The 23,666-nt window shown below is 35.2% G+C and overlaps 3 protein-coding genes across 3 annotated transcripts; 1 reads left to right on the top strand and 2 right to left on the bottom strand.

Annotated features, from left to right (window-relative positions):
• The first annotated feature begins 837 nt into the window (after positions 1–837).
• LOC127879959 (uncharacterized) lies at positions 838–21,067 on the top strand. The gene is made up of 6 exons (XM_052427102.1): positions 838–959; positions 14,653–14,714; positions 14,878–15,140; positions 16,451–16,589; positions 17,542–17,772; positions 18,454–21,067. The coding sequence occupies exons 2-6, from the start codon at positions 14,654–14,656 to the stop codon at positions 18,978–18,980; spliced, it is 1,221 nt and encodes a 406-aa protein (XP_052283062.1). The 5' UTR covers positions 838–959; position 14,653; the 3' UTR covers positions 18,981–21,067.
• LOC127880015 (uncharacterized) lies at positions 3,788–6,183 on the bottom strand. Its single transcript, XM_052427222.1, has 4 exons — positions 5,619–6,183; positions 5,276–5,365; positions 5,020–5,127; positions 3,788–4,623 (listed from the first exon to the last, which is right to left on the bottom strand). The coding sequence occupies exons 1-4, from the start codon at positions 5,709–5,711 to the stop codon at positions 4,138–4,140; spliced, it is 777 nt and encodes a 258-aa protein (XP_052283182.1). The 5' UTR covers positions 5,712–6,183; the 3' UTR covers positions 3,788–4,137.
• Positions 6,400–8,610, bottom strand: LOC127880098 (uncharacterized). Its single transcript, XM_052427330.1, has 4 exons — positions 7,963–8,610; positions 7,406–7,773; positions 7,055–7,219; positions 6,400–6,862 (listed from the first exon to the last, which is right to left on the bottom strand). The coding sequence occupies exons 1-4, from the start codon at positions 8,063–8,065 to the stop codon at positions 6,815–6,817; spliced, it is 684 nt and encodes a 227-aa protein (XP_052283290.1). The 5' UTR covers positions 8,066–8,610; the 3' UTR covers positions 6,400–6,814.
• Positions 21,068–23,666: the final 2,599 nt, after the last annotated feature.

Below are 23,666 nucleotides of genomic sequence, written 5' to 3'. Positions count from 1 at the left end.
AATTATTCAATCGTTTTGCGTTGCAACGCTTTATAATTTTTAGGTTTTAAAACCATCAAAAGATGCATATAATGGCTATATTAGAGCATGGTTAATGTTCAGTATTACTGTTTCCTCACAATATATCATAACTAAAACGAAAACTTACGAATCTGAAACAACTTTTTTCAAATTTGTCAATTTACCAAAGCGTGAAAAGATCCCTTTAATACGTCATAAATTCACCTTTTTTATTTTTTTCCAAAAAATAAGTTGACCTGATTTTTTGTCATTATGATTGAAAATTTAGTTTTATGGCATTTTGATAGTATTTGATTTTGTTTTATTCATGTATTTCATTTGTTGCACAAGGGTGGGTGTAGTAGTTGGGATGGTGGGAGTGACTTTACATATAAATCGGAAATCGATGTGTAATTATAAACACATAATCGTGAACTCAGGCCAAAAAGCATGCACGTTGACGATCAGATGGAGAAGATGGATCCCAAATTAAGGACCGGTGAAGGGAAAGACAGCGCCATCCTTGAAAGACAGACACACATGCACACAAAGACAAACATGCACAAAATTATAGATAGACAAACACATTTATTCAGATTCACATATACATGCGGATACAGACATACAGACTGAAAGACAGATACACGTACAGACAAATAGACAGACAGAAACAAAAACAAACAAATGTACAGACACATGCTCAGGTAGTTGGACGGACGGATGGTCATACAGCATATGTATATTATACTATAACATAATTATAAAAAGGATTTAAAGACTAGTCCGCGCTTTTTAAAATGGTTGATTGTTGCCGCTTCGCAACAGTAAGGTGTAGTATTTTGAGTGTTTTTATACCTTCTAACAAATATGGCGATTGACGCAAACATTGTTTGTTATGGAAATCTTCGAATACCACTGCGACATTGATTGCTTTGAGTGAATGATTAATATGTAGAAAGGTATATTAGGTTACGAAATGTTCAAAAGAATAAGAAATAATAGAGGAAATTGGATGCGCAAAATTGTATGAACACGAAACCTATACCAAATCATGGAACATGACACTGACAGGGGTGCTGGACAGTCTAGAGACATTCTCTGATCGGGAGAATTTCATCATATTTGTAGAAATTCTCCATGTCGGGAGAAAACATATAAGAATTGCGGATCATCTCAACACTGTCATGAAATATTCCCCCGATTGAGAGATTTTCTCCTTGTATGGCGTTTTTCTCCCTATCGAGGGCACAGACAGTGTTGTTACCCAATCGGGAGATTTGTTTACTTTTTTTATTACATCATGGCACGTCATGTATTTTCTCCTTATTGGGTGATTTTTAAAATATACAAAAAGGCGGGATTTTCTAAGTACCAAATAACAATGTTGGTGACAACAATTTTATATTATATGAAGTTCTGTATAGTCTTAAGTTTACAGAAAAATATTGTCTGAGTGCAGTTCATCATGCAGTAATGCAGCGATTCGCCCTATGTCAACCCCTTCGTTGAATTCCAAAAGGTAAACACATTCTATTTTTGGACCTCCTCCTCTTTGAGGACCATCGTGTCGTAAGGTTCCCATGCTGAAAACAGTTGACCGTGCCAAACTTCTTTCTGTGATGGCATTACTAATGACGCTACTCAGACCTAATGGAATCCGTCCAACATTCTGTCCATTCGTGGTGTCATACACAAGGACTGCATATTGATCATATGCATTTGTAGTCTCTCTCATGCAAGTAAGACGATTGCCGATCGCAGGCTGGTAGCGAAAGTGGTGGTACCTGAAATATAATATTTTAACAATTTAAATGCAAGTATATTATATTTGTCAGTAATATAGTTGTGTATGTCATAGTATTTGTTTTGGCATATGTAGGCTACCAATTTGAACATGATAGATTTATGTAATCTGGTCATCCTGTTTCAAATACCCGCATTTGCGGTAAAAACTGGTGAGCCAGATCTTCTCAATCCCTCAAGTTTTGAAAACATTTCACAAATCTTATACAACTTGGGTGCTAGGTCTGGCATTATGGGGAATGGAGACAGAAAATGGCTGTTTTTAGAATGTGATGGGGGGGATTTATTCTATTGTTAAAAAACTATTGTTCAATGTATTTTCTTGCTCCAGATGCAATGAAGCATTTTATGGCATGGTAGCTTTTGCAGACCATACATGCAGCATTTTATATAACTCTCTTCCAAATTCTCATGAGTTTGGCTGAGTCATTCCAATGCGAGGTCTTTTACACATAGAAATAAATGCATGTAAAGCATTTTTTGAACTGAATTGGGAAGTGTTTCTAGAAAATGTATGTTTTGAATTAGGTTTTAAAACACCAAAAGCACTTGAATGTGCAAAAAAATGTAATGACCATCATAAAACATTCAAAATTCTGGAAATATTGTACCTTGCTCTAGTTGATGAGCTGCTTTTTCCATTCATATTACACTGTAGAGAAAGAAACATTGATCACACGGTAGAAAACTACTGGTTGTGGAGCAGTGAACATGTAAGAAATCCTTGTTACATATATTGTCAACAGATTGCTTTCACATTTTTGCATTCTATTATGGTTTTTAGAGTAGGATGTAGAAAAGCCAACACAAATCTCATACTAGCTGGGCGACAGAAAATGTCTCTGTTATTTTATTGCAGACACCATCCTCGCTATCAGCGCATTATGGCAATGAATGCGTATATTGAGAACATGATGCCTTTATCATTGAAATAGATAATGTTCAATTCATTCACTTTTGAGTCGAAAAAACAATGTAGGTCATTACCAAGGTGGTGATGCTTGTCTGGAAGAAATTAATAAAGAAGCCAAATGTTGGGTTTCTCCTGTTGGTGTCCCTACGGAGGATGAATGGGTTAAGGTTTTTAGGAACCTAGATGCCTTGAGTACAATAAAAAATAATTTACTTTGTCCAAATTCAGAAACAACCTTTAAAAGCAACGATGAAACCACCATTGACATGGCCGAGGTTATCCCTGTTCGTGCCTTGTTCAGAGAATATCTGGCACAACCAACAGTTGAGGTCCCACACATTAGCATGTGTGGAAACAAGCTATTATCCACACACCTCAGTAACATAACAGCAGAAGCAGAGGAAATGAGATCACAGTATCACAACAGTTTCTTGTCTGGGGAACAGACCAAACTGCCAGTGGTTTACGTTACAGAAGAGGAAGCCAAAAACTCCATGCAGGTGGAAAACCTCTCTAAGGAAAATATTCGTAAAAAAATATTTATGTTGCTCGAAAAAATGCCTGACAATAAAAAAAGTTAATGGAAGAGGTGTTCAACAAAACAGTGAAACTGAAAACTAAAACGGATTACATAGTATTTTATTATACAGTTCTGGAAGACACTGCTGCTCTCGACTATTTTTATACTTGAAGAAGTGACACTTTTACTTTGATGTAATGTTTACTTTGAAGCATTATATTAGTTTCGGTGTTTTACATGTTGACAAGAAACATTGGTTAAGTGCAGAGGACTAATTGTGTTGTGCAACAGATGAGTAACAAAGGGTATTCGCCTTTATGATTGTAGTTTTACATTTGTATAAACCTGCATAATGTTAAAATACACAGACACAGAAAAATGTTATATGTAATCTTTTTATTGCAATTCCTTTTTGATATAACATTAGGACAATAACAAAGAAAGTAATAAAAATACAGTGATTTCTTAGCTTAAGCAATTTATTCGCTGTCAATCATGTTAAAACATAAATAAATTTTGCAACATTTCTATAAAAAATCTTGCATCATAAATCATTTAAAGAAAAATTGTCATGTTCATAAATATGGAGTTCATTGTCTGTTACATTTGTCTTAATTTTGGGTAAGAATAATAATTTAACTAACAAAATAACTGATTTAAATAAATAAATCCTCAATAGACAACAAGTACTGGTTCTACCCCGGAAACAGACTTAAGAGTGTCTCAATAAGCCTTAGGCTAAAAATGCAATTGTGCTAAAATAAATAGGTTAAAACTAACTAAATAAATAAACTTAATTAATAAATTGATAAATAATTGATTAATTAACAAAGAAACACAAATTACAACGAGAATCTGGCTGATTTAACTACAGCACAGATGAGCTGGGTTTTTTATTCCATCAAGGATGTTTGTCATGGAACTTAATTTCTGGGATGCTTTTTCTTGATGGAATAAAAACCGCAGCACATCTGGCATGACCCCAAAACCCACACCCCTCCTCCTCACATCCCAGCCACTGTCCCTGTAACTTGTGAGCCTTTTTAAAGGCTCTATCCTTTGGAGAGTTAAAAATTATACTACAAACAGAGCACTTGTTGGTGACTTTGCTCTGATCATTGGACACAATTGATCTTGAGCGTTTTTTTCCAGGCAAATTGTTTATTTGCATTTGCTGACTATCCGGCCTCGTCATGAGTGCAGGCCTTGCCCTCTTTGGGGACCCAACACTTTTGGACTTTGAGGGTGTTTCCTCGGCAGTCTGGCCTGCTTGCAACCCAACGGTGCGAGATGTGCGCATGGGATGAGTTCCTGAAATGATTCTCCCTGATTCAGAGATCACTTCCCAGCGCACACTCGCACCACACTTTGTGTGCAGAAGCATGGCCTATAAAGTAATAAACATCTGTTGTAAACCAGTTAAAGTAGCTGGAATGAATAACATTTTGATTAACATCCCCACTGTGGGAGTGTTCTTTAACTTTCCCCCAAAGACACCAAGTACTGGTTGTTGGCCCAGGAAACTGACTCGAGAGAGTTTTAAATAAGCCTGAGGCTTTCAATGCAATCGAGCTAAAATAAATAGGTTTAAACTAAAACTAAGAACATTTGAGATATTAGTTTATGAGTTTATTTTGGATGTTTACTAATCTATTTAAAAGTATAATTAAATTGAAGACAATTACTACCATTATAATGAGTAATTACAACATTAAATATTCCTGTTGAGAATCCCAGACATTTCACATTATTCCTGTTAGATATTTCTTTTCTTTTTGCTAACCTGTTTCTTGAAAGTCTTCATCCTTTTTGAAAAAGATTTTTGTCTGGCAAGCTTGTCCGATATCCTGTCTACGGATATAGCCCCTTGGTGATGCCTTGGACTGGTCACCTGTTTTGAATGTTAATATTTTTTCATGTTTTTTTGGGGTTAAAATCAAGAAATATTAAAATAAAGCACTTCAATGTTGGGGTACTTCTTGGTCACATATTTTAACATTATTAAGAGATAATTTTTTGGATAATTTATTAGTTATTACCTGTTCTTCAATTATCACAGCCTGTGGTGAGATTTCTCCAGCAATAACCTCTGACCCAATGTCTATGAGGTCCAGGGATGTGGGCTCAAGCTGCCAATTAAAAAAAACTTAATGAACTAAATTAATTTATATAATTATGCATTAATTGTGAAGTAACTGTTCACTTGTGATCAATTTACTTAATATTATAAATGTATTAATTTTTTGAATACTTAATTTAACATAAAAATGTTAATCACTAAACAATTTATAAACAAATAATTGCTTAATTGGATTTTAATTGGCTGTGATGTAGATTCCTAGACATATTAACTATCAGAGTTACATAACAAGACAAAATTACTCCAGTAGCATATTGGTGATCTGCAACACCAACATCATCTGAAATATAAAAAATATCATGGTTCTGGTGGTTTTCTGCTTTTACTGGTGGCATTGGAGTTGGTGACTGTCTTGCCTTTGATCACTGATAACAATGCTAGTGGTAATGATGATGATAATGATGTTATGATGATGATGATAATGATGATGATGATTATAATGATGTTTGCGATGATGAAGGTGAGAGGAAGCATCAATTCTTAAAAATTTCAAAAGCTCAAGAAAATCTTTGTTTGACAACGTTAATTCTCCCGATAGGGAGAATTTACCTATTACCCCAAAGTGGTTCGTAAAATATTTACACCGTCCCTACCTCAGAACATGGCGGCCGTTTCAAACCGAGCGAAGACGCTCCTTTTTTATCATTATACACACATGAGTAGGATGTACGAAGGGTGTTCATATTTTATTTTGTACGGAACCATATTTAAGTAAAACTGGAACATAATTTGAACAAAAGAGTCGCGATGGATTTACCATGAACCGCATGAAAGATGTTCTCGGATGTCATGGCTGCCGATGGCAAAAAGTTTGTTACCGCGAAAAGGTCGAATTACGTGCGCAGGTACCGTATATTATATGTACCATCAAAATCGACTATTTTACACTCCTTTTCGGGATAATTTCTCCCGATCGAGTGACAAAAAAATGGGACTTAAATGAGCCCAAATCGCCTTGTCCGGAGAAAGTCTCCCGATCGGGCGAAATTCACCGTACTTGGGAATGTCTCTAGACTGCTGGATGTTTCGGTAAATGACCAGTTCGGTAAATTGATTTATAGAGTAAAAGTCGTGGATGTTTCGGTAAATTGATTTTATATAGGAGGTATACCTACAACGAGGTGTTAATGACACCTATTATCGGCTTACAATAACATTGGGGGCATTTATTTGCAAACTGTGGATTACTTTTGAGTTGAGTAATTAATGCCATGCCTAAGGTAAAGAATTTAGTTAATTTTACGATTTAAATAACGCAATACTGTTGTTTGGTTTTTAAATTGGTGCTTTTATTTAATTAACAAAATTATAACATAATAGTAAAAATAAGAAATAATGATTTATGGCGGAATAAATGTAAGCTCTGCAATTACGTTTAATGCTATTTTAAAAAGTTTTTTATGATTAAAGAATAAAGGTTTCATGTTGAATTTTATATTTATTTATATGTTTTATTATTTCTTTCTGGTCGCGCCAGTTCCTTCACCTGAAACAAATATAACGTAAGTTATCTATAATTATAAATTATATTGTTCAAAATAAAATACACTTCAAAGTAAAAGTAGATTTAATAAAATAAGTTATAAGACAATATCCATATTATAAGCTAGATAAGATTATAAGTTAGATTTTGCAAAATAAATTACACTTCAATAATAAAATATCCAAACAATCGTACCTTCTTAGCTATTTTCATCTTTTTTGTAGCACCAGGATCTTGTGGATGAACGTGTCCTGCTACACCCGATGTGAACATGTCGCGGTACTGTTTCACGGATGCCGGACATTTTACTGTCTTGTTTCGCACCGAGCATCGCCAGAATTGTCTCTCTCCGGACGTTACCTAAAATGATAAAACAAATCATGTGTAATATTTATTTCAGTGAATTCAACATGCGTGTAACGAATTATCATGCAAAATCACAGAATTTTATATTATTATAAACACGTTCATGTGAGCTGCATTTATCAGACATCTTATGTATTATCAATGTATGTAATTCATTTTAATGAAACGTAAAATACATACCCCCTTCGTGTAAGAATATCCATCCGAACTGATCAGTTTCGCCGCACCTCGCTTAGTCCCGGACTCCACAATCTCATACGTAATTACGGCGTCGTCGGCGGGGATTTCGTCGTTCAGCTCAAGGTCATCAGGTAAAGACGTGTCTACCACTGGTGTTGGTCGTTCGTACTCTTGGGCTAGGTCGAATGACACATCTGGTATGGTAGTGTTACCCCCATGTCTTAGATCTTCTTGTGCAAGATTTCTGAGTGGCGATACCGGGATTTCAAGTGGTGGTGGTGGTTCGTCGACGTTCCTGCAACCATTACAGAACCACTCTATCTGTACCTCACCACTGCGCAGTTGCATGTACTGCTGATGGGTAATTTCTAAAAATAAAAAATAAATAAAGCAAAGTTATAACATAATATGATTTTTATATTTACAACCATTATCTGTTAATTTACGTTAATTAAGGCATTACTTATGATCAGTTTTAAATCACGACATTACAGGCGACAACACAATTCACAATTTTAATGTATCTATATTATCACTAAGAAATTACTAAGACTTACCGGTGTGTCTACGGTGACTCCATCTTCCACATGAATCACATGCAATAGCGTGCGCACGAGAAGTGACCTCAATATTGCAGTAAATACATGGATGTTCAGCCATGATTGTATGATACAGTAAAAGAAATCATCTGCCTATATACATACTTTAACATTTGAGCAACAACACTTACCATAATTACTCGATAACCCGCGAAAATTTTCTCTTCATCCTCTCATTGATTTCTTATTTGACAATGACCATGATAATTTTATAATTACCTAATTACATAATAATGTTATTTTTACCACAAATAAACATCCTTTGATGTCACCACCAGTATTTTTTGGTAAACATGATTAAAGAAGGAAAACGTTTGTTTATTTCACAGTTTGAAAGTTACTGGTCGTGTATGTAAAAACTCGGCCACCAGTGTTAAAGCATGTTCACGATCTAAACATAAATATCTAGATTATTTTAAGAATAATACCTTATGTGCAGAACTGTTTGTAGGAAAAAAAAGCGAGAAATTTATTTACATACGAAACAAACATATTTGATCTTATTATTTTAAACCACCGAAAATTAACCATTACATAAACATGAGGTAGTTTGCCAACATAATGAATATGTTGCCCAGCTCTTGCCACGTGGAGGCCACCTCTTGTAAGAGCCACATTATTATATTTTTTTAACTGCTTTAATTAAGGTATTTATCAACTAAATTTTTAAAAACATATATAAAATACAAAACGATCATGACCTTAATATATAATTTACCTCCATCGATTAGAAATTTAATAGGTTGCAAGCCTGGATAATTAATAATAACACTTTGCAAACATCGTACATTTAAACAGATAATTTAATTAGTACCAAACAACTCAATTAATGTACATCAAAATTAATCCACAGTTTGCAAATAAATGCCCCTAATGTTATTGTAAGCCGATAATAGGTGTCATTAACACCTCGTTGTAGGTATACCTCCTATATAAAATCAATTTACCGAAACATCCACGACTTTTACTCTATAAATCAATTTACCGAACTGGTCATTTACCGAAACATCCATAACCCCACTGACAGTTGTCAGAATATCAATTGCTTTGAGTTATTGGTTACTTGTTCGCTTAATTGAGTTTATTAAAACCTGTTTGTCTATGGTGTTTAAAATTTCTTGATAAGAGATGAGATGGTTTAATTGGGTGACAGAGACTTTAGCTAGGTTGGCGCTATGGCTACGATGACCACCCACATAATAAATGAATTTGCTCTATCAGTCAATGAACATCATAATTATCAGGGTTGTCATTATGATTGCAAACAAAGGGTTATTTTGGAATAGTAACCAATTAGGCCGGGGGTCCAGGACAAGGCTCTGGTAGGGAGGCCAGGGATAGCAAAGCCCCCCGTCCGAAAACGAATTGTAGACATTTTTAGGGACAAAATACATCTAAGCTAGTCCATATAAACGTACTCCCAGAGCCTTTGATAGTTTTTGCTATGGCGGCTCTGTCAGTCCATATGCACCCCTTCATAAACATGGGTGCAGTTCAGTGCAGCGAATCCGTGCACTTCACTAAACCATACATGCCATAATTTTTCAGACCAATTCCGGGACATTGAGTTAAATTGTCCGGGACTTTTGCCGATTTTCCGGGACATGTATAAAATGTAGCGATATTTATAGACATATGCATTTTTGGTACCTTTTTTTTCTGTTTCGCATCGTTAATTGCAAAGTTCGAAAGCCTATCCGAAATACACTTGATCTATTAACGTCAAATTAGACATTACTACTTCTGTTTAGATACAAGCCACGTGTTTTCAGTGTAAGCGTTCTAAACATAGATGGTGACGTCTGTGACTGCGTTATTGTCATTAAAACCGGTGTGTAACGCGTAGTTGTTGATACGCCTTTATTCATTTATAACATTTATATAATAATGAGGTTTTTATATGCTTACTGTTTTACTCAACTTCTTTGTTGGTTAAACGTGCGAACATAAACTGCTTTCAATTTTTTTCTCAGCGATGTTGGACTTCAGATGTGTGAAAAACTATCCTTTGCCCTTACACAGCGGGAAATAATGACGTAGTAGATTAAAGTCTATTAACAACCACATTAAACAATGCCGCCTTTTCGGTTTGACCGCGAACGTGAGACAATCGATATGATAACAGGACCCCTGTTAATTGATCGATTTTGACACGTAGCGTAGTCTGCCTATTCGGGTAGGCATTGTCATGGAGACGCTGCAGATATACACAGATTCGAGGTACAGTTAAGCCTAAGATAAGGTACATGTATATATGGATTTTGTAAATTCCGGGACATTTGACAGATTTCCGGGACAGCGGGACAAGTTCTTCATTTCCGGGACTGTCCCGGACAATCCGGGACGTATGGCATGTATGACTAAACAGACGTCGTTTGAGACAAATTGAGGAAAATAATGAATAAACTTCATAAACATGTTAAATTTACCTGAATGGCAACCTACGGATGTCATCCTTTGCATGCAACTTATAAAAACACGACGATGTTTCAACACACTTCTCTCGCTGACATGTTTATGTTTAAATTTGAAACAGTGTATCGGAGCTCCAGATAAGGTTTTGTGAAATTCATAAATTACTACCAGATTTTCAAAAAGAATTCTTAACTCTGAAATTTTATTCTTAACATTACTACTAAGTTTTGGAAAATAATTCTTATTTTTTCTAAATGACGAAAAAATAAATAAAAATGGTTATACGAGTTCAACAGTGTCTTTTCAGTATTATACAATTGTATTTTTCAAATACCTTCATATGCCCAAACTGTGCTTACATTTCATGCCTTAGATGAATTTTTACATATTTCACAATTAAAACAGGTCAATCTTTTCAACGATAAGCCACGGGACTTGTCCCTTCCACTCGTTCAATGTTTTTTATGTGTTTAAGTTTGGACCCGTCGTGTCGCGTTTTTGTTTAGCTTTTCCGGCTGTGTCGGCAACTGAACATACAACATCGTATAAGATCTTTTCTATAATGTCTTTCTAAACATTTAACTTCCGCTGACTTTGCGTACAAAATGTTAAAAGCGTGTTTTTGGACGCTTTGCAGTTTTTTAGAACGTTCTCTGGGCGCCGCCATTTTTTTGACAGATAGACTGTAAACGCCGCTTTTATTGGAAAAAATGCGCTTTGTTAAACAAACCCGATAACCATTCTATATAAGCACCGCAAAGATCTATAAAACGCGAAAAGAACTCAATAAAAATCGATACGAACGGATGTAAAAATAAAATTCGTAACTTGATTTTGTAATTCTTAATGGTACGACAAGATTTTAAAATAAATACGTAACGGACTTGAAAATAATTCGTAATTACGAAGATACAACCCTTATCTGGAGCTCTGGTGTATTCTGTATCGAATACCACATCATTATCGACTTTATAGGCTGGAGCACATCACCCGACGTGCAAAATATTGGTGTACTGCGACCTAACCAATATTGGGTCAATTTTCCAATATGGCGGATACAGCGTACAAAACAGAACCTAAGTCAATAAAATCAATTATTTCTTGCTTTAATGGTACCATTTGGATGAGTTTGTGGTTGAGATAGGTAAACTTATATAAGTTCTTGCAGTTTCAGTGTTCCTTAACCCTTGCATTGTTGACAACATTTTGCACCCATGGCCAAGAGAGAGCCCATTGCAACTATCAGCAACCCATTGGGTTATAAAGCTGATAGTTGAATTATTGGAACTACTGCTAAGCCTAATCTAAGAGCATAAACAGTTAAAATGAGGTCTAAAAAGAAGAGAACATTTTAAGATTTTCACATTTTTAGTATACTGTACAATGTTAAAACATTATATTGATAGATCTTTGCATGTTCCAATTCTATCCATTACCCGATAATCCAGTATTATTACGATTTCTTTTTTCAAAACCAAAATACCGCAAATATTGACAATGAATGTGTTAAAGAATTTTATAAACACAAACGTCCGCCGTGGGATTGGGGAATTCCCATTGAACATGCGTGAATCACGTGACGCGATTTGAGAGCATTAAGAACCGTTTATATTTAGTAATTGCGACAAATCAACGACTGAATCTAAAATGTTACATGTACCTCCTTTCAGAAATGTTTGCGAAAGTATAAGTGAATTTCTTAGAATAAAAACGCATCTTTCTATATATTTTACCGAGTACACTTCATTGCGGATTATGATTTAACTTGTCAGGTCATTCATGCATGTAGACCTATATGTATGCATAGTTTGGCAATTTCAAAACACGTTATTTACCTACTTATTACATTATGTGTTATGACCATTTGTATAACAAAATGCATTATTCAATTGAAGTATTTTCAAATGCTTATAATTAAATGTGTTATCGGAAATCGTTTTCAGATTTCATTATTCACGGAAAGTTAAGAAAATTCTAGCAACAAAGACACATTTCTCGTGTATTTCATGTACAGATGAAAATCATGCCAAAATTAGATTTCATGTACAACATCACGTCATTCTGTCTCGGGGAAAGCGTGGACTTTAATATTTAATTGCTGAATAACAACTTCGTAACACAGAGGTCGCTTATATCTTTTATTTTGGTAGAAAATTGTAGAGCATTTTTTTATATGTGGAAACTTTTTCTCAAACTAGAGAAACGAGTTAATTACGCTTTATCTTCAGTGCTACATTCGTTGAGATAAGGTCAGTAGTAATCTGTGAAATGTACAGTTATTTGATACAGTTTCACGTGGGGTCGGCATTACAAGAAGAATTTGATTGACAGCTGGAAAAATCAATATTGGCCACTCGCTGAGAAATTCATTGAAAACAGTAGCTCTAAGGCGGAGTAAATGGACTGAATAACCCGGCGTCGCTCTAATATACTACGGTTATTCCTCGTCAATTATTGTCGGTTTTGCGATATCAAAACTTCCAATCGCAATTTTCAAGATTCGGGAAAAACAACAGATTTTCTGGAGATTTTAACAAATGAATTCGATCGGCAATCAGTAAATAATGACAACCCTGAATTATTATTATAGATTTATTGGTTCCAAAAAGCTTTGTATTAAATTATCAATCAAACCACATTTAAATAAATTATTTGTTACCTGACATCAAATCCTCTTTCATGTTGTTGTTTTTCATTTCATTTATATTTATTTTCATGTACATGTATTGGCAATAAGGGTATACAATGTTTGAGCTTTCCCCAAGATTGTTTTCATACGCCCCTGTCTGCGATTGGGTGGGTCTTGCGATGGGTAACTCCTATCTGCTCCCTGTCCCCTCTCTCCAATATTTGTTATGAACATACTTGCCAAATAACGTAATTTCTTCTGTCTAAATACTGCATATACTGAGTTACTAGGCTATATTTAGTTACAGCATACAGTCTGTTGCAAAATGCATGCTTTCCATGTTTTGAACTTGACATTGCAGATGACAGCAATAATCTGCACTCTTTCTTAAAACACGGGTTTTACATGTCAAACATTTATAGAAAATACTTATTATCATGTGGCTGTAGAAAAACAGTGTAAATCAGTGGTATAAATAGAAACGATGAAATATACATGCACTGGAATTGAATTGGTACCACATCAAATTGTTAACGGGTATTGTTTTTCACAACTTACTCCCGGTAAGAAATTAATTGCTCACCATTCCCAATTAATTTTTCATAAGTAACAATTGTTTGCTGTAAAAAGGTGTGATGATGATGCCCGAAACCGTCTATAATGTACTGTTTTATTTCCCGTTTTATAGTCTGTAAATGGTAAAACTGTGAACTCTTACTTCATTTCCGACGTTCATCAAAAATAATGTTCTCCAGTTAACTCCCCCTCTATATGCATTCTCGTAACCTATTGGACAGTGAAAATCACAGTTTTGGCGCCAGGAAAGCTACCTGAGAATTTCCCATGATGCATCTACATGACTGTGTAATGGGACTTGATTATTCAAAACTCACGTCATGGTGTCTCTGTCTCTTATCAGTGGATTATCTCTTATGCCTTGTGGCGTTTATTGCAATTACCCTTGAAAGTAGGTACCGAGTAGGTACCAAGTACTTAAAAAAAAATGGAATAATGATACACTCATAGAGAAACATAGATATTTTTTACAATCACCATTTCCATTTAAATTTGTAAGTTTAATTGCCAGCTGAAATATTCAATCGCTGATGATGATTCTGGCGATCAGAAACGCTAACATACATGTAGTTTAGTCACTGCCCAAATATTTAAGCTTATTGTCATTATGCAAGTAAAATATATCTTGTGTTTCTTCAATGGCGGTTTATATTAGTCATTCAGTGGAAACTACTCTGTTGTTGTTTTAATTCCCCCGGATCGAATGATCAGGGGTATATTGTTTTTGGCCTGTCTGTCTGTCATTCTGTCCCAAAACTTTAACCTGGGTTAAAGTTTTGAGATAACTTTTGAAATATTGAACATAGCAACTTGATAGTTGGTATGCATGTGTATCTCATAAAGCTGCACATTTTGAGTGGTGAAAGGTCAAGGCCATCCTTCAAGGTCAAAGGTATAAAAAATAATCAAAGCAGCGCACTAGGGGGCATTGTGTTTCTGACAAACACATCTCTTGTTAATTCCAGTTATATCTAGAACTTTAAAACTTTCTTGAGTGCATGCCCTGATTCTATCCATCACCTTTTCAGAATGTTGCTGCAGGTGTTGCTACTGAGCCTTTTCCATGGCTGTGGGGCTGGTGTCACTGAGTGTAAGTATTGTCTCCTTTTTCTCACAAGGTCAGAGTATTGTACTCGTACTATATTGATTGAAATATTCATTTTACAGAAATTAAAGCAGAATTTTGATATTGCAAAATTAAACAATTATTGCATTTAACACAACATAAAAATTCCCATGATTTTTTTTTAAAGATACTTTAGACAGCCCCAATATTTGTGACAGCAAATCCATTATGATGAAATGGTTGTCAAGTGATGATGTGATAATTGTTCATGGGAAAACAAATGCGGAGCCCAAGGTCAGTGAGTGCATCCTGAAATTTGGACCCTCATCTTTGGCCACGAAGAAGACTCTTATGGTGAAGTTGGAGACCTACTATAATCAACACTGCATGGTCTTTCTTTCTGCACAACAGTCGCCAACGCAATTCTTTGAAAAAGAAGTTTCAACATTGGTATGTACAATAGTTATTACATGATGATGATTACTTTATGTTCTTTTATAAGAGAATATATTTTGATACAAATTTATGCTGCTTATTAAGATTTCTTAGTTCCAGCTTAGATGTGGTCCAGCATGCATTCTACTTTCCTATTTTTTATGCCCCCGGTAAGAGGGCATATAGTGATCGGACTGTCCGTCTGTCTTTCCGTCACACTTTGCGTTTAGGTTTCGAAAAATGCTCATAACTGCTATGTCCCTTGAGATGTAAACTTCATATTTGGTATGCATGTGTATATGGACAAGGCCTTTCCATACGCTCGAAAATTTTGACCCCTGTGACCTTGACGTTGAACTTAGGGTCAACCTTTAGGTTTCGAAATCTGTGTTTAGGTTTCGAAAAATGCTCATTACTTCTATGTCCCTTGAGATATAACCTTCATATTTGGTATGCATGTGTATATGGACAAGGCCTTTCCACACGCACAAAAATTTTGACCCCTGTGACCTTGACCTTGAACTTACGGTTCGCGTTTAGGTTTTGAAATCTGTGTTTAGGTTTCGAAAAATGCTCATTACTTCTATGTCCCTTGAGATATACATGTAACCTTCATATTTGGTATGCATGTGTATATGGACAAGGCCTTTCCATACGCACACAAATTTTGACCACTGTGACCTTGACCTTGAACTTAGGGTCCCTGTCTAGGTTTCGAAATCTGCGTTTAGGTTTCGAAAAAAGCTCATAACTTCTATCAAGCGTTTATAGGGGGCATAAGTCATCCTATGGTGACAGCTCTTGTTTTTTTTATAGAAAACAAATTTAAAGATACTATTTCAAGAGTGATGACATAAAATAGTTTAAAATTATATTTGCATTATCAGTTAACAGCTTATATTAATTTTACTCACTGTACATTGCTGGCTTATGTTGTAACATCAATATTTTAGTTATTTTGCTTGATCAACTGTCAGGGCTTTTTTTCCTTCTGAAAGAATGGTTGTTTTTCACAAATTTTGGAAATTCACAACTCAAATTTTCACCATATCAAGAAGTTCGCGACTCAAATTTTCACAATTTTAGAAAGTTAGCGACTCATCTTTTCACAACTTTGAACAGTTCGTGACTCATTTTTTCTCAAAATAGGGGGCCAAGGCCACTTCACAAAAGCAGGAAAAAAAGCCTTGTATGATTTTGGTCAGAATTATGTATTTCAGCTATTGAGAAGAATATTAATGATACAGAAGACAATCTCACTATCGCTGTCCATAAGAGATCATTTTAATATAGATAACAGTTTGATATTTGTTCCTTGTTTCCAGTTCAATGAGTCTTGTAACACACGGCCTTGGAGAGAGTCTGTCTACTACGCAGATGCAGGGAACAACATCAAAATCATCCTGCAGAAAGGGGATCAGTGGGCCATCAATTTCAACTTTAGATTGAATATCACTCTGGATGGTAAATGTGTCTTTATGGTCTTTAAAGTACCTAAAGTAGGCATAATGTATAGTTACATTAAGGAGATGATGACAGAGAAAACTAAAATAATTTGCTCTACAATCAGCTTGCTCTGAAGGTGCTTACCCTTGCACTGTAGCAAACAAAGGTGATGTGTAAGTATTTTGATTTGGGCAATTATGAACATTATACTGAGTGACCAGACCACACTGAGTGATGGTTATGTCAGCAAATTAATGTGTGTTTTTTCTGTGTTAGCTAAGGAGTAAATAAATTTGATTAATCTTTACTTAACTACAAAAATTCCAATGCACATCACAGATTATTACCGTATTTAATAAAATTATGCCTTTAAACAAAATAATTTTATTATTAAAAATGTTAAGAGTTTTGGACCAGTTTCACATATAGTAGTAAATAATAATAGGTATTCATAATGAGTGTGATGGCGTATTTGACAACATAATTGATAACTTGAGTTCATTTTAAGTAATCTTGCAAATTACAGGTAAAACTTGGACTGTAGTGTATTTGTTATAAGAAAATACTTTACCGGTAATCATATTGTAATTTGAGCAGCGGCATATGCAAGTGGGTCTAATGCCATATGAAGCAAGCCTAGCTCCAGAACAGCCTGCGCAATTGCATAGTCTGGTTAGGAGGTACCATATCCTCCATAAAGTCGGGCAATGTTTTGAGGTCTCATTAGCGGACAGGTTCGAATGCACAGGCTGGTCTGAACCTACACTGGCTGCATATTGCATAATATCCATTTTGGCACGACACAGCTCAATCAAGCGTATCAATAATTAGATAATTATGTGTCATTTGATAAATGATTAGCTAAGCAATCAACCCCAAGCCTGATTGACATGATCTTTTTACCTAGAATAAATACACAGGGAAACCCATAATCACTTGTTGCCAGAACTATTTGTTGTGCATTTTACAGATCACAAGGTGATTACTGTGTCAAACATCTCACAAGGGCTTATTATTGGCCTCGCCGTTCTGTTTGCGGTCCTAATTCCGGGCATAGTGTGCATAGTGTTCCGGTACCGTAAGATAAACAATCTAAAGAAGCGCTTAGATCAGATGTCGGTTTCTGGGGACTCGGCTGCCCGATATACCAACTTGTCATCACAGGGAGGAGGGGTACTTCACAGTCAGACGTGCATTGTGGGTAAGCAATTAAATGTATGTGTGATGTCATACCTGTAATTGGATAAATTCATTAAGAAAGGTGTTTGTATAGTTCCAATATATGAGAAAGGTTCTCTGAGAAATGGGCTTAATGACATTGCAATTATGGCATGGAAAATTAAGAATTATGATTGCAGGTGGATTTCCACATCTTTTAACAGCAAAAACGTTTAAGGTTTTTCAAATCCATGGGGTTATAGCTATGTTTGGCTATCATCATGTAGTAATATTGGCCACCATCATATAATAATCTTTGGATACTGTCATGACAGAAAGAACTTTCCCGACTGATGATGACCAATGATGACATCTGCAATAATCAATATAGCAATGAGCTGTAAATACTTGTATAATTTTGATAAGCATTTAACTGACTGTTTTGAGATATACACATTTTACACACTATTACATACAGTCACACATTTCTAAGCTGTGAAGTGAGTTCAAGGCAGACACAATTGGGGGCAATAAAAACAGACAATTTGTATCTGCCTCTTAGTGCCCTATGAGAACGTGTCTTGTTTAAAAAAATATATATTGTTATTATGTATTGTAATTATGTATAATTGTAAGAATAATATTAAGGTACATGTAATAATATTAAAAATTTCATATTAAGAGTTAATTTTTAACTTAAGTTGTTATTGATTTCCCCTTTCAGGGAGTCAGGATGCTAGTGGAATGTGCACAGTGTGTAACCGACACCACAATGACTTTGCCCATGTGGTGGACATTGGTCCAGACGGTCAAGTGCATAACAGCTCATCCCATGGGGACAGGAACAGAGACGAGCAACGTGATAGTCAGTCCTCCAACCCGGACATATACACTGACCGTGAGGGAGATTCACATGCTGTCCCCATCAGTCAAGCATCTTTCAATTATTCTCGACCTCCTGCTGAACTGCCGGTGGGATCACATCTTCACAGGGGTCATATTGATGGTGTTCTCATAGCATCCAGTGGTCTGGCTAGAACGTCTGACGTTCTGGGTGACTTTGGTGATGAAGACTTTGATCTTGGTGGAAATGACTTGATTCCCCCATCCTATGATTTATCTCCGCCATCTTACGATGAAGCTATCCACATGCCCAAGCCTGACCTTGACACTTCCACCGAGGCAGTTGAACAGCCTCTGTCAGAGGAAACAGACCCACTGTATCAAAATATTGAAACATTTGACAGATAAAATACAGATACAATTTTGGTGATGCAAAGTTTTGGTAAAAATTTATGAATGTTTGTTAAAAAAATAATATATTATTTTCAAAAATATTTGTTTTTTTGAAGAATTTTGTAAAATAGAAGTTACCTGATGTAAGGATGAAAATCATGTTGAGACTGTGATGTGCATTCATGGATGATGTTATTCCATTAATGGCTTGTATTGTTAAGCCCAAAATGTAATTCATGATATGTTAATGCACCTTGGTAGAAAAGCATCAATAATTGCACCATTTTCTTTGCTTTAAACTTGAAACTCGCTTTCAGATAGGTGACAGAGATAGGGAAAGATATGAACTTGACGATTACACAATTTTATTGTCAAGAGTACTTTGTGCTTTATTTGAGTTTTGCTACCTTCTACCAGTCAGTTCTCAATAATTTTCTTTATTTTATTATTTTATGTATAACATTAAGTAAAAAATATTTAAATGGGACTATTTCACTATTTGGAAAAATTGTACAAAAATTATCGTAAAAAAAAAGAGGATGTATTACCAGTATACTCAATGAAACAAAACAATACTCGGAATTAATGAAAGTGTTACAGATTGATGTATATCCGAAACTGATTCTAATTTATTCCAAATTGTTAACAATATTTTTTTTTCAGTGATCAGTTAGACAATATGTTGATTGCTAACATCGCCTTTTAAATGCTCAGTTAAAGTTGAATTTTTTTGTATCAAAAATTCAACATTTTTTAACAAGTCCCTCTGATGAACTTCTTGAACATTTATTACAAACAGACTAACAGAGTTGAATGTTTGTTCACAAAAAATGGTAATGATGTTTGGAAAAACAATAAATTAAAAAGTTAAATGTTACATTCAAACTCTCTGTAACTTTTGACATCAAATTAAGTTTAATCAAAGTATTGTTCTCCTAAATATATAATTTCTCACTTTTGATCCCATATAATCATATAGTATGTAAGCTTTTTTACCTGTAATAGACAGAAAAACCATCATAGTCTGGACCCATCAGATCATTCTCCTTTGATCATGTTGTACCATAAACATATGTATGTATGTATTTACATGACAGCTATGTCAAAAGTGATAGCTTTAAGCATTGTGCATAAAAACCTGTTGATTCATTGACCATATCTTTTTTTCAAGCCCACTACTGCCTGACTACTGGTAATCTGGATATAGAGGTATAAATGGTCGGTGTCTGCTTGAGTGTGTGCATGCATCCAATCTTTTCAGTACTGTTACTTTGTCATTCATTGTGCAATGGTAAAATAAACTTCTACTAATGTTCACCATCCTGAGTCAACCTGTTGTGTGTAAATCCATCTCCCAACCTCAAAGGTCAAGGTCACACTAAGAGGTGAAAGGTAGAATTTGGCAATAAAATTGCTTGTCCGGAAACATTTTCATAAATGACCACCATGAGAAGATGGCATGTTGCATATAACACCTGTCTCCCTACCTCAAGGTCAAGGTCACAGAGTTCAAAGATCAAATTTAAAACTTAGCCACAAGACAGCATAAGACAGCTTGTCAGGATTGCAGTTTTAAAATGATGTACCATAAATGACCAACATTTAAACGCAGATGTGTTGCTGTAAACATGTTGCATGCATCTCCCTGCTACAGTTATGGTCAAACAAAGGTTAAAGGTTAAATTTGGCTATAAAATGGCTTATCCAACTTGTAACTTCATCATTCCTCTTGCAAGTTTAAAATAATGTTTCACATCATGTGTCAACTGTGGAGGCCACAATAACGTACAATAGTCAAACATTTGCATAGTTCAGCTTACAAGCATTAATGACTATTGGCCGTCTAGGTTGCAGACTGGCATCTAGTATTAACATAATCATCACAGCTTCAGGGTACAAGCTGTTCTGTAGAAGACATGAATCAAATGCAGTTCAATAACTATGTCTTCCTAGAATACTGGTAAATTATGTTCTGTGTGCGTATTGTTTGTCTGATTTTAAATGAAAATTATTCAATATTTAGTCGTTTTGAAAAATGATAAATGAAAACATTGAAATTAGTTTAAATATGTGTTTGAATAACAGTATTTGTCACAGTATAATGTATTTAATGAATTATTTTTTTTTTACTTTTTATACGCCTGTTAAAGAAACATGGTATATAATTTACAACACTGTCCACTCAATATTTCTAAAATGTTAAATGGGATCATGATAAAACTTTTTGATAATGTTTAAAAGTATGATATCGCTACCAAGGGTGATAACTAGCCATTAGCACTTGAGAATAATGGCCCTTTGCTTATAAGAAAATGGGTAAATAAACATTGTCTGCTCTCTAACTCTCTCTGAATAGCTTGAATCATATCATCTTCAAACTTGGTGAAATTGTGAAGCGTCATTGTATCTCGACCATTATTGAAAACTCGCCAGATTTCCTGAATTTCTTATGAATTGTGGCCCTTTCATTATCCCAAATGTTTCCATATGAATGTTGTCTGCTCTGTACAAGGTTTGTTTTGGAACATTCATTCTGGTCAAGGTCACTATTACTATAAATAGAACATCAGATTTTACTCAAGAACTTAAGTGTTATTAGGAGAATTATGGTGAAATTTTATACAATGTTTGCAGCTTAGCTTAGATGCAGACCTAGCTGAGGATTGCATTATTGAGTCAGTCACAACAATGTCAAGGTCACTGTTACTTAAAATTTTAAAAAATGTTTCTGCGCATGAACATGATTTTAGATGGAGGTATTTTTCTGACATGTGAAGGTAGCTACGCTGCAGACCTTAACTGATATTTGCAAAATTACTGTTATTTAAGAAAGCTATAATGTTACATGCTGAAGACCAGGTTGTACCACATTGCCATGTTTCTTTTATATATCCTTCACAGGTCATTAATATCCAGACCTTTAAATGGGCATAACAATCTTATGCCCCCTCTTCAAAGCAGGGCTTTTTGCTTTGCATGTGGCTGTCTGTTGGTCAAATGGAAGTTGTCATAAAGTGCCGTTAATAGCAAGGAAAAACATCCCTTATAAAGATGGGCTTTCAAATGTGGTAAAACATCATTTGGACTTTACCAGATTCCCTTCTTATTGGACAAATCATTATTTGATTCCCAGATTATTCGATAAATCATGATTTGATTCCCTGACTATTGGATAAATCATGATTTGATTCCCTGATTATTGGATAAATCATTACTTGATTCCCAGATTATTTGATAAATCATTACTTGATTCCCAGATTATTGGATAAATCATTACTTGATTCCCAGATTATTGGATAAATTTATATTTGATTCCCAGATTATTAGATAAATCATTTGATTCACAGAGTATTGGATAGATAGTGCTGACAGCTGTAAATGGCTTCAATCATTTAATCTTGATTAACTAAGTGTTCACAGAAAAAATCCTGTTCCAGCCAGTTTCATGACCCATATAGTGATTTTTAGCTCGGCTGATTTCGGAGAAAACCCGAGGTATTGTCATAGGCAGCTCGTCGTACGCCGTCTGCCGTCCGCGTCGGGCTAAAACCTTAACATTTTGTTAAGGTTTCGAACATTGGCTCTAAAATCAAAGTGCTAAAACTTTGAAACTTCATATGTAGCTGCACCTTGATGAGTTCTACATGCCACACCCATTTTTGGGTCACTTGGTCAAAGGTCACTGTGACCTCCAAAAAAAATAATTCTGATGTGCTTTCATTTATTCAAAACTGCACCCACAGCCGAGCGTGGCACCCTTTATGCGGTGCTCTTTTTATTGCTTGGTATGTCTACATGTGGGGGATTGAAAGTATTTGGGGTGGGAGGGGGAGTTCTCATGTTTTAAAATATCTTGTTGTGATTGAAATGTAAGATAAACCATATTTATAACTATAAGTTGCCAATTCTATCATGATACACATCATATGCGATCCTAAGTGCTACACGTGTTTGTTTTTTTCTTGCATATTGTATGAAAACATCAATACCACAGCCATAAATGAGCTGCGTCATGGAAAATGGTCTAATGCCATATGATGCTAGCAAAGCTCCTGACCAGTCTATTGACCCGTGACGCGGCTCAAATAAAAACTGTTTGTTGTACATAGTATGTATCATGGTGCAATATTTGTGAACAATTTGCTTAAATACATTTCACAACTGATTATAAAATGTTTTGTGTTTGTATTAGTCAGAATTTAATGTCTTGGTGCTTGAAACCATTTTATTGTCAGTCCGACTGTTTAGCTTGATATAGCTGTCTCAGTGGTTGAGTGTATTGAAATGCATCTGTGCATTCTTGCATGCATTTATCCAGCGCAAAGGTCACGCAAGCAGTAAGATGTTAATAATGCACCTGGTTTGGACAGCTAACGACATCAGAGAAGTTTAAAATAAATTGAATCAAATGTAAATCATATGGTGTCATAGATCACAGGTCAGATAACCTATTGACAATATGCACATTGTCTGGGCAGTCATTTCGTCTTCCATCAGGCAATTTTACAACGACATGCCAAGTAATTTCACTATGTAAAACAAGCATGTCATAACTTAGATTAGTTCCAGCTCCAGCCGTAAGAATATATTGCCTGTAATGCCAATGTCAAAAGGTCAAAGGTCAACGTCACACACATTATTAAATTTGTGGCATTATTGAAAGTGGCTAGACATGTTGCCAGCAGGCATCTATCATGATTT

Source organism: Dreissena polymorpha, chromosome 1 (genome assembly GCF_020536995.1).
Source record: "Dreissena polymorpha isolate Duluth1 chromosome 1, UMN_Dpol_1.0, whole genome shotgun sequence".
Taxonomy (NCBI): domain Eukaryota; kingdom Metazoa; phylum Mollusca; class Bivalvia; order Myida; family Dreissenidae; genus Dreissena; species Dreissena polymorpha.
The sequence above is the reverse complement of the archived record's forward strand: the minus strand, read 5'-3'. Positions and strand labels throughout refer to the sequence as shown.

Bases quoted from the DNA above. Each gene is read 5' to 3' on its own strand.
- LOC127879959 (XM_052427102.1), top strand. From the start codon at position 14,654: ATGTTGCTGCAGGTGTTGCTACTGAGCCTTTTCCATGGCTGTGGGGCT. The intron at 15,141-16,450 runs GTATGTACAATA...CCTTGTTTCCAG, and splicing joins AAAAAGAAGTTTCAACATTG to TTCAATGAGTCTTGTAACAC. The intron at 16,590-17,541 runs GTAAATGTGTCT...TGCATTTTACAG, and splicing joins ATTGAATATCACTCTGGATG to ATCACAAGGTGATTACTGTG.
- LOC127880098 (XM_052427330.1), bottom strand. From the start codon at position 8,065: ATGGCTGAACATCCATGTATTTACTGCAATATTGAGGTCACTTCTCGT. The intron at 7,220-7,405 runs GTATGTATTTTA...TTATCATTTTAG, and splicing joins GATATTCTTACACGAAGGGG to GTAACGTCCGGAGAGAGACA. The intron at 6,863-7,054 runs GTACGATTGTTT...TATTTGTTTCAG, and splicing joins AGATGAAAATAGCTAAGAAG to GTGAAGGAACTGGCGCGACC.
- LOC127880015 (XM_052427222.1), bottom strand. From the start codon at position 5,711: ATGCCACCAGTAAAAGCAGAAAACCACCAGAACCATGATATTTTTTAT. The intron at 5,128-5,275 runs GTAATAACTAAT...CATTCAAAACAG, and splicing joins CTGTGATAATTGAAGAACAG to GTGACCAGTCCAAGGCATCA. The intron at 4,624-5,019 runs GTTAGCAAAAAG...ATTACTTTATAG, and splicing joins TGAAGACTTTCAAGAAACAG to GCCATGCTTCTGCACACAAA.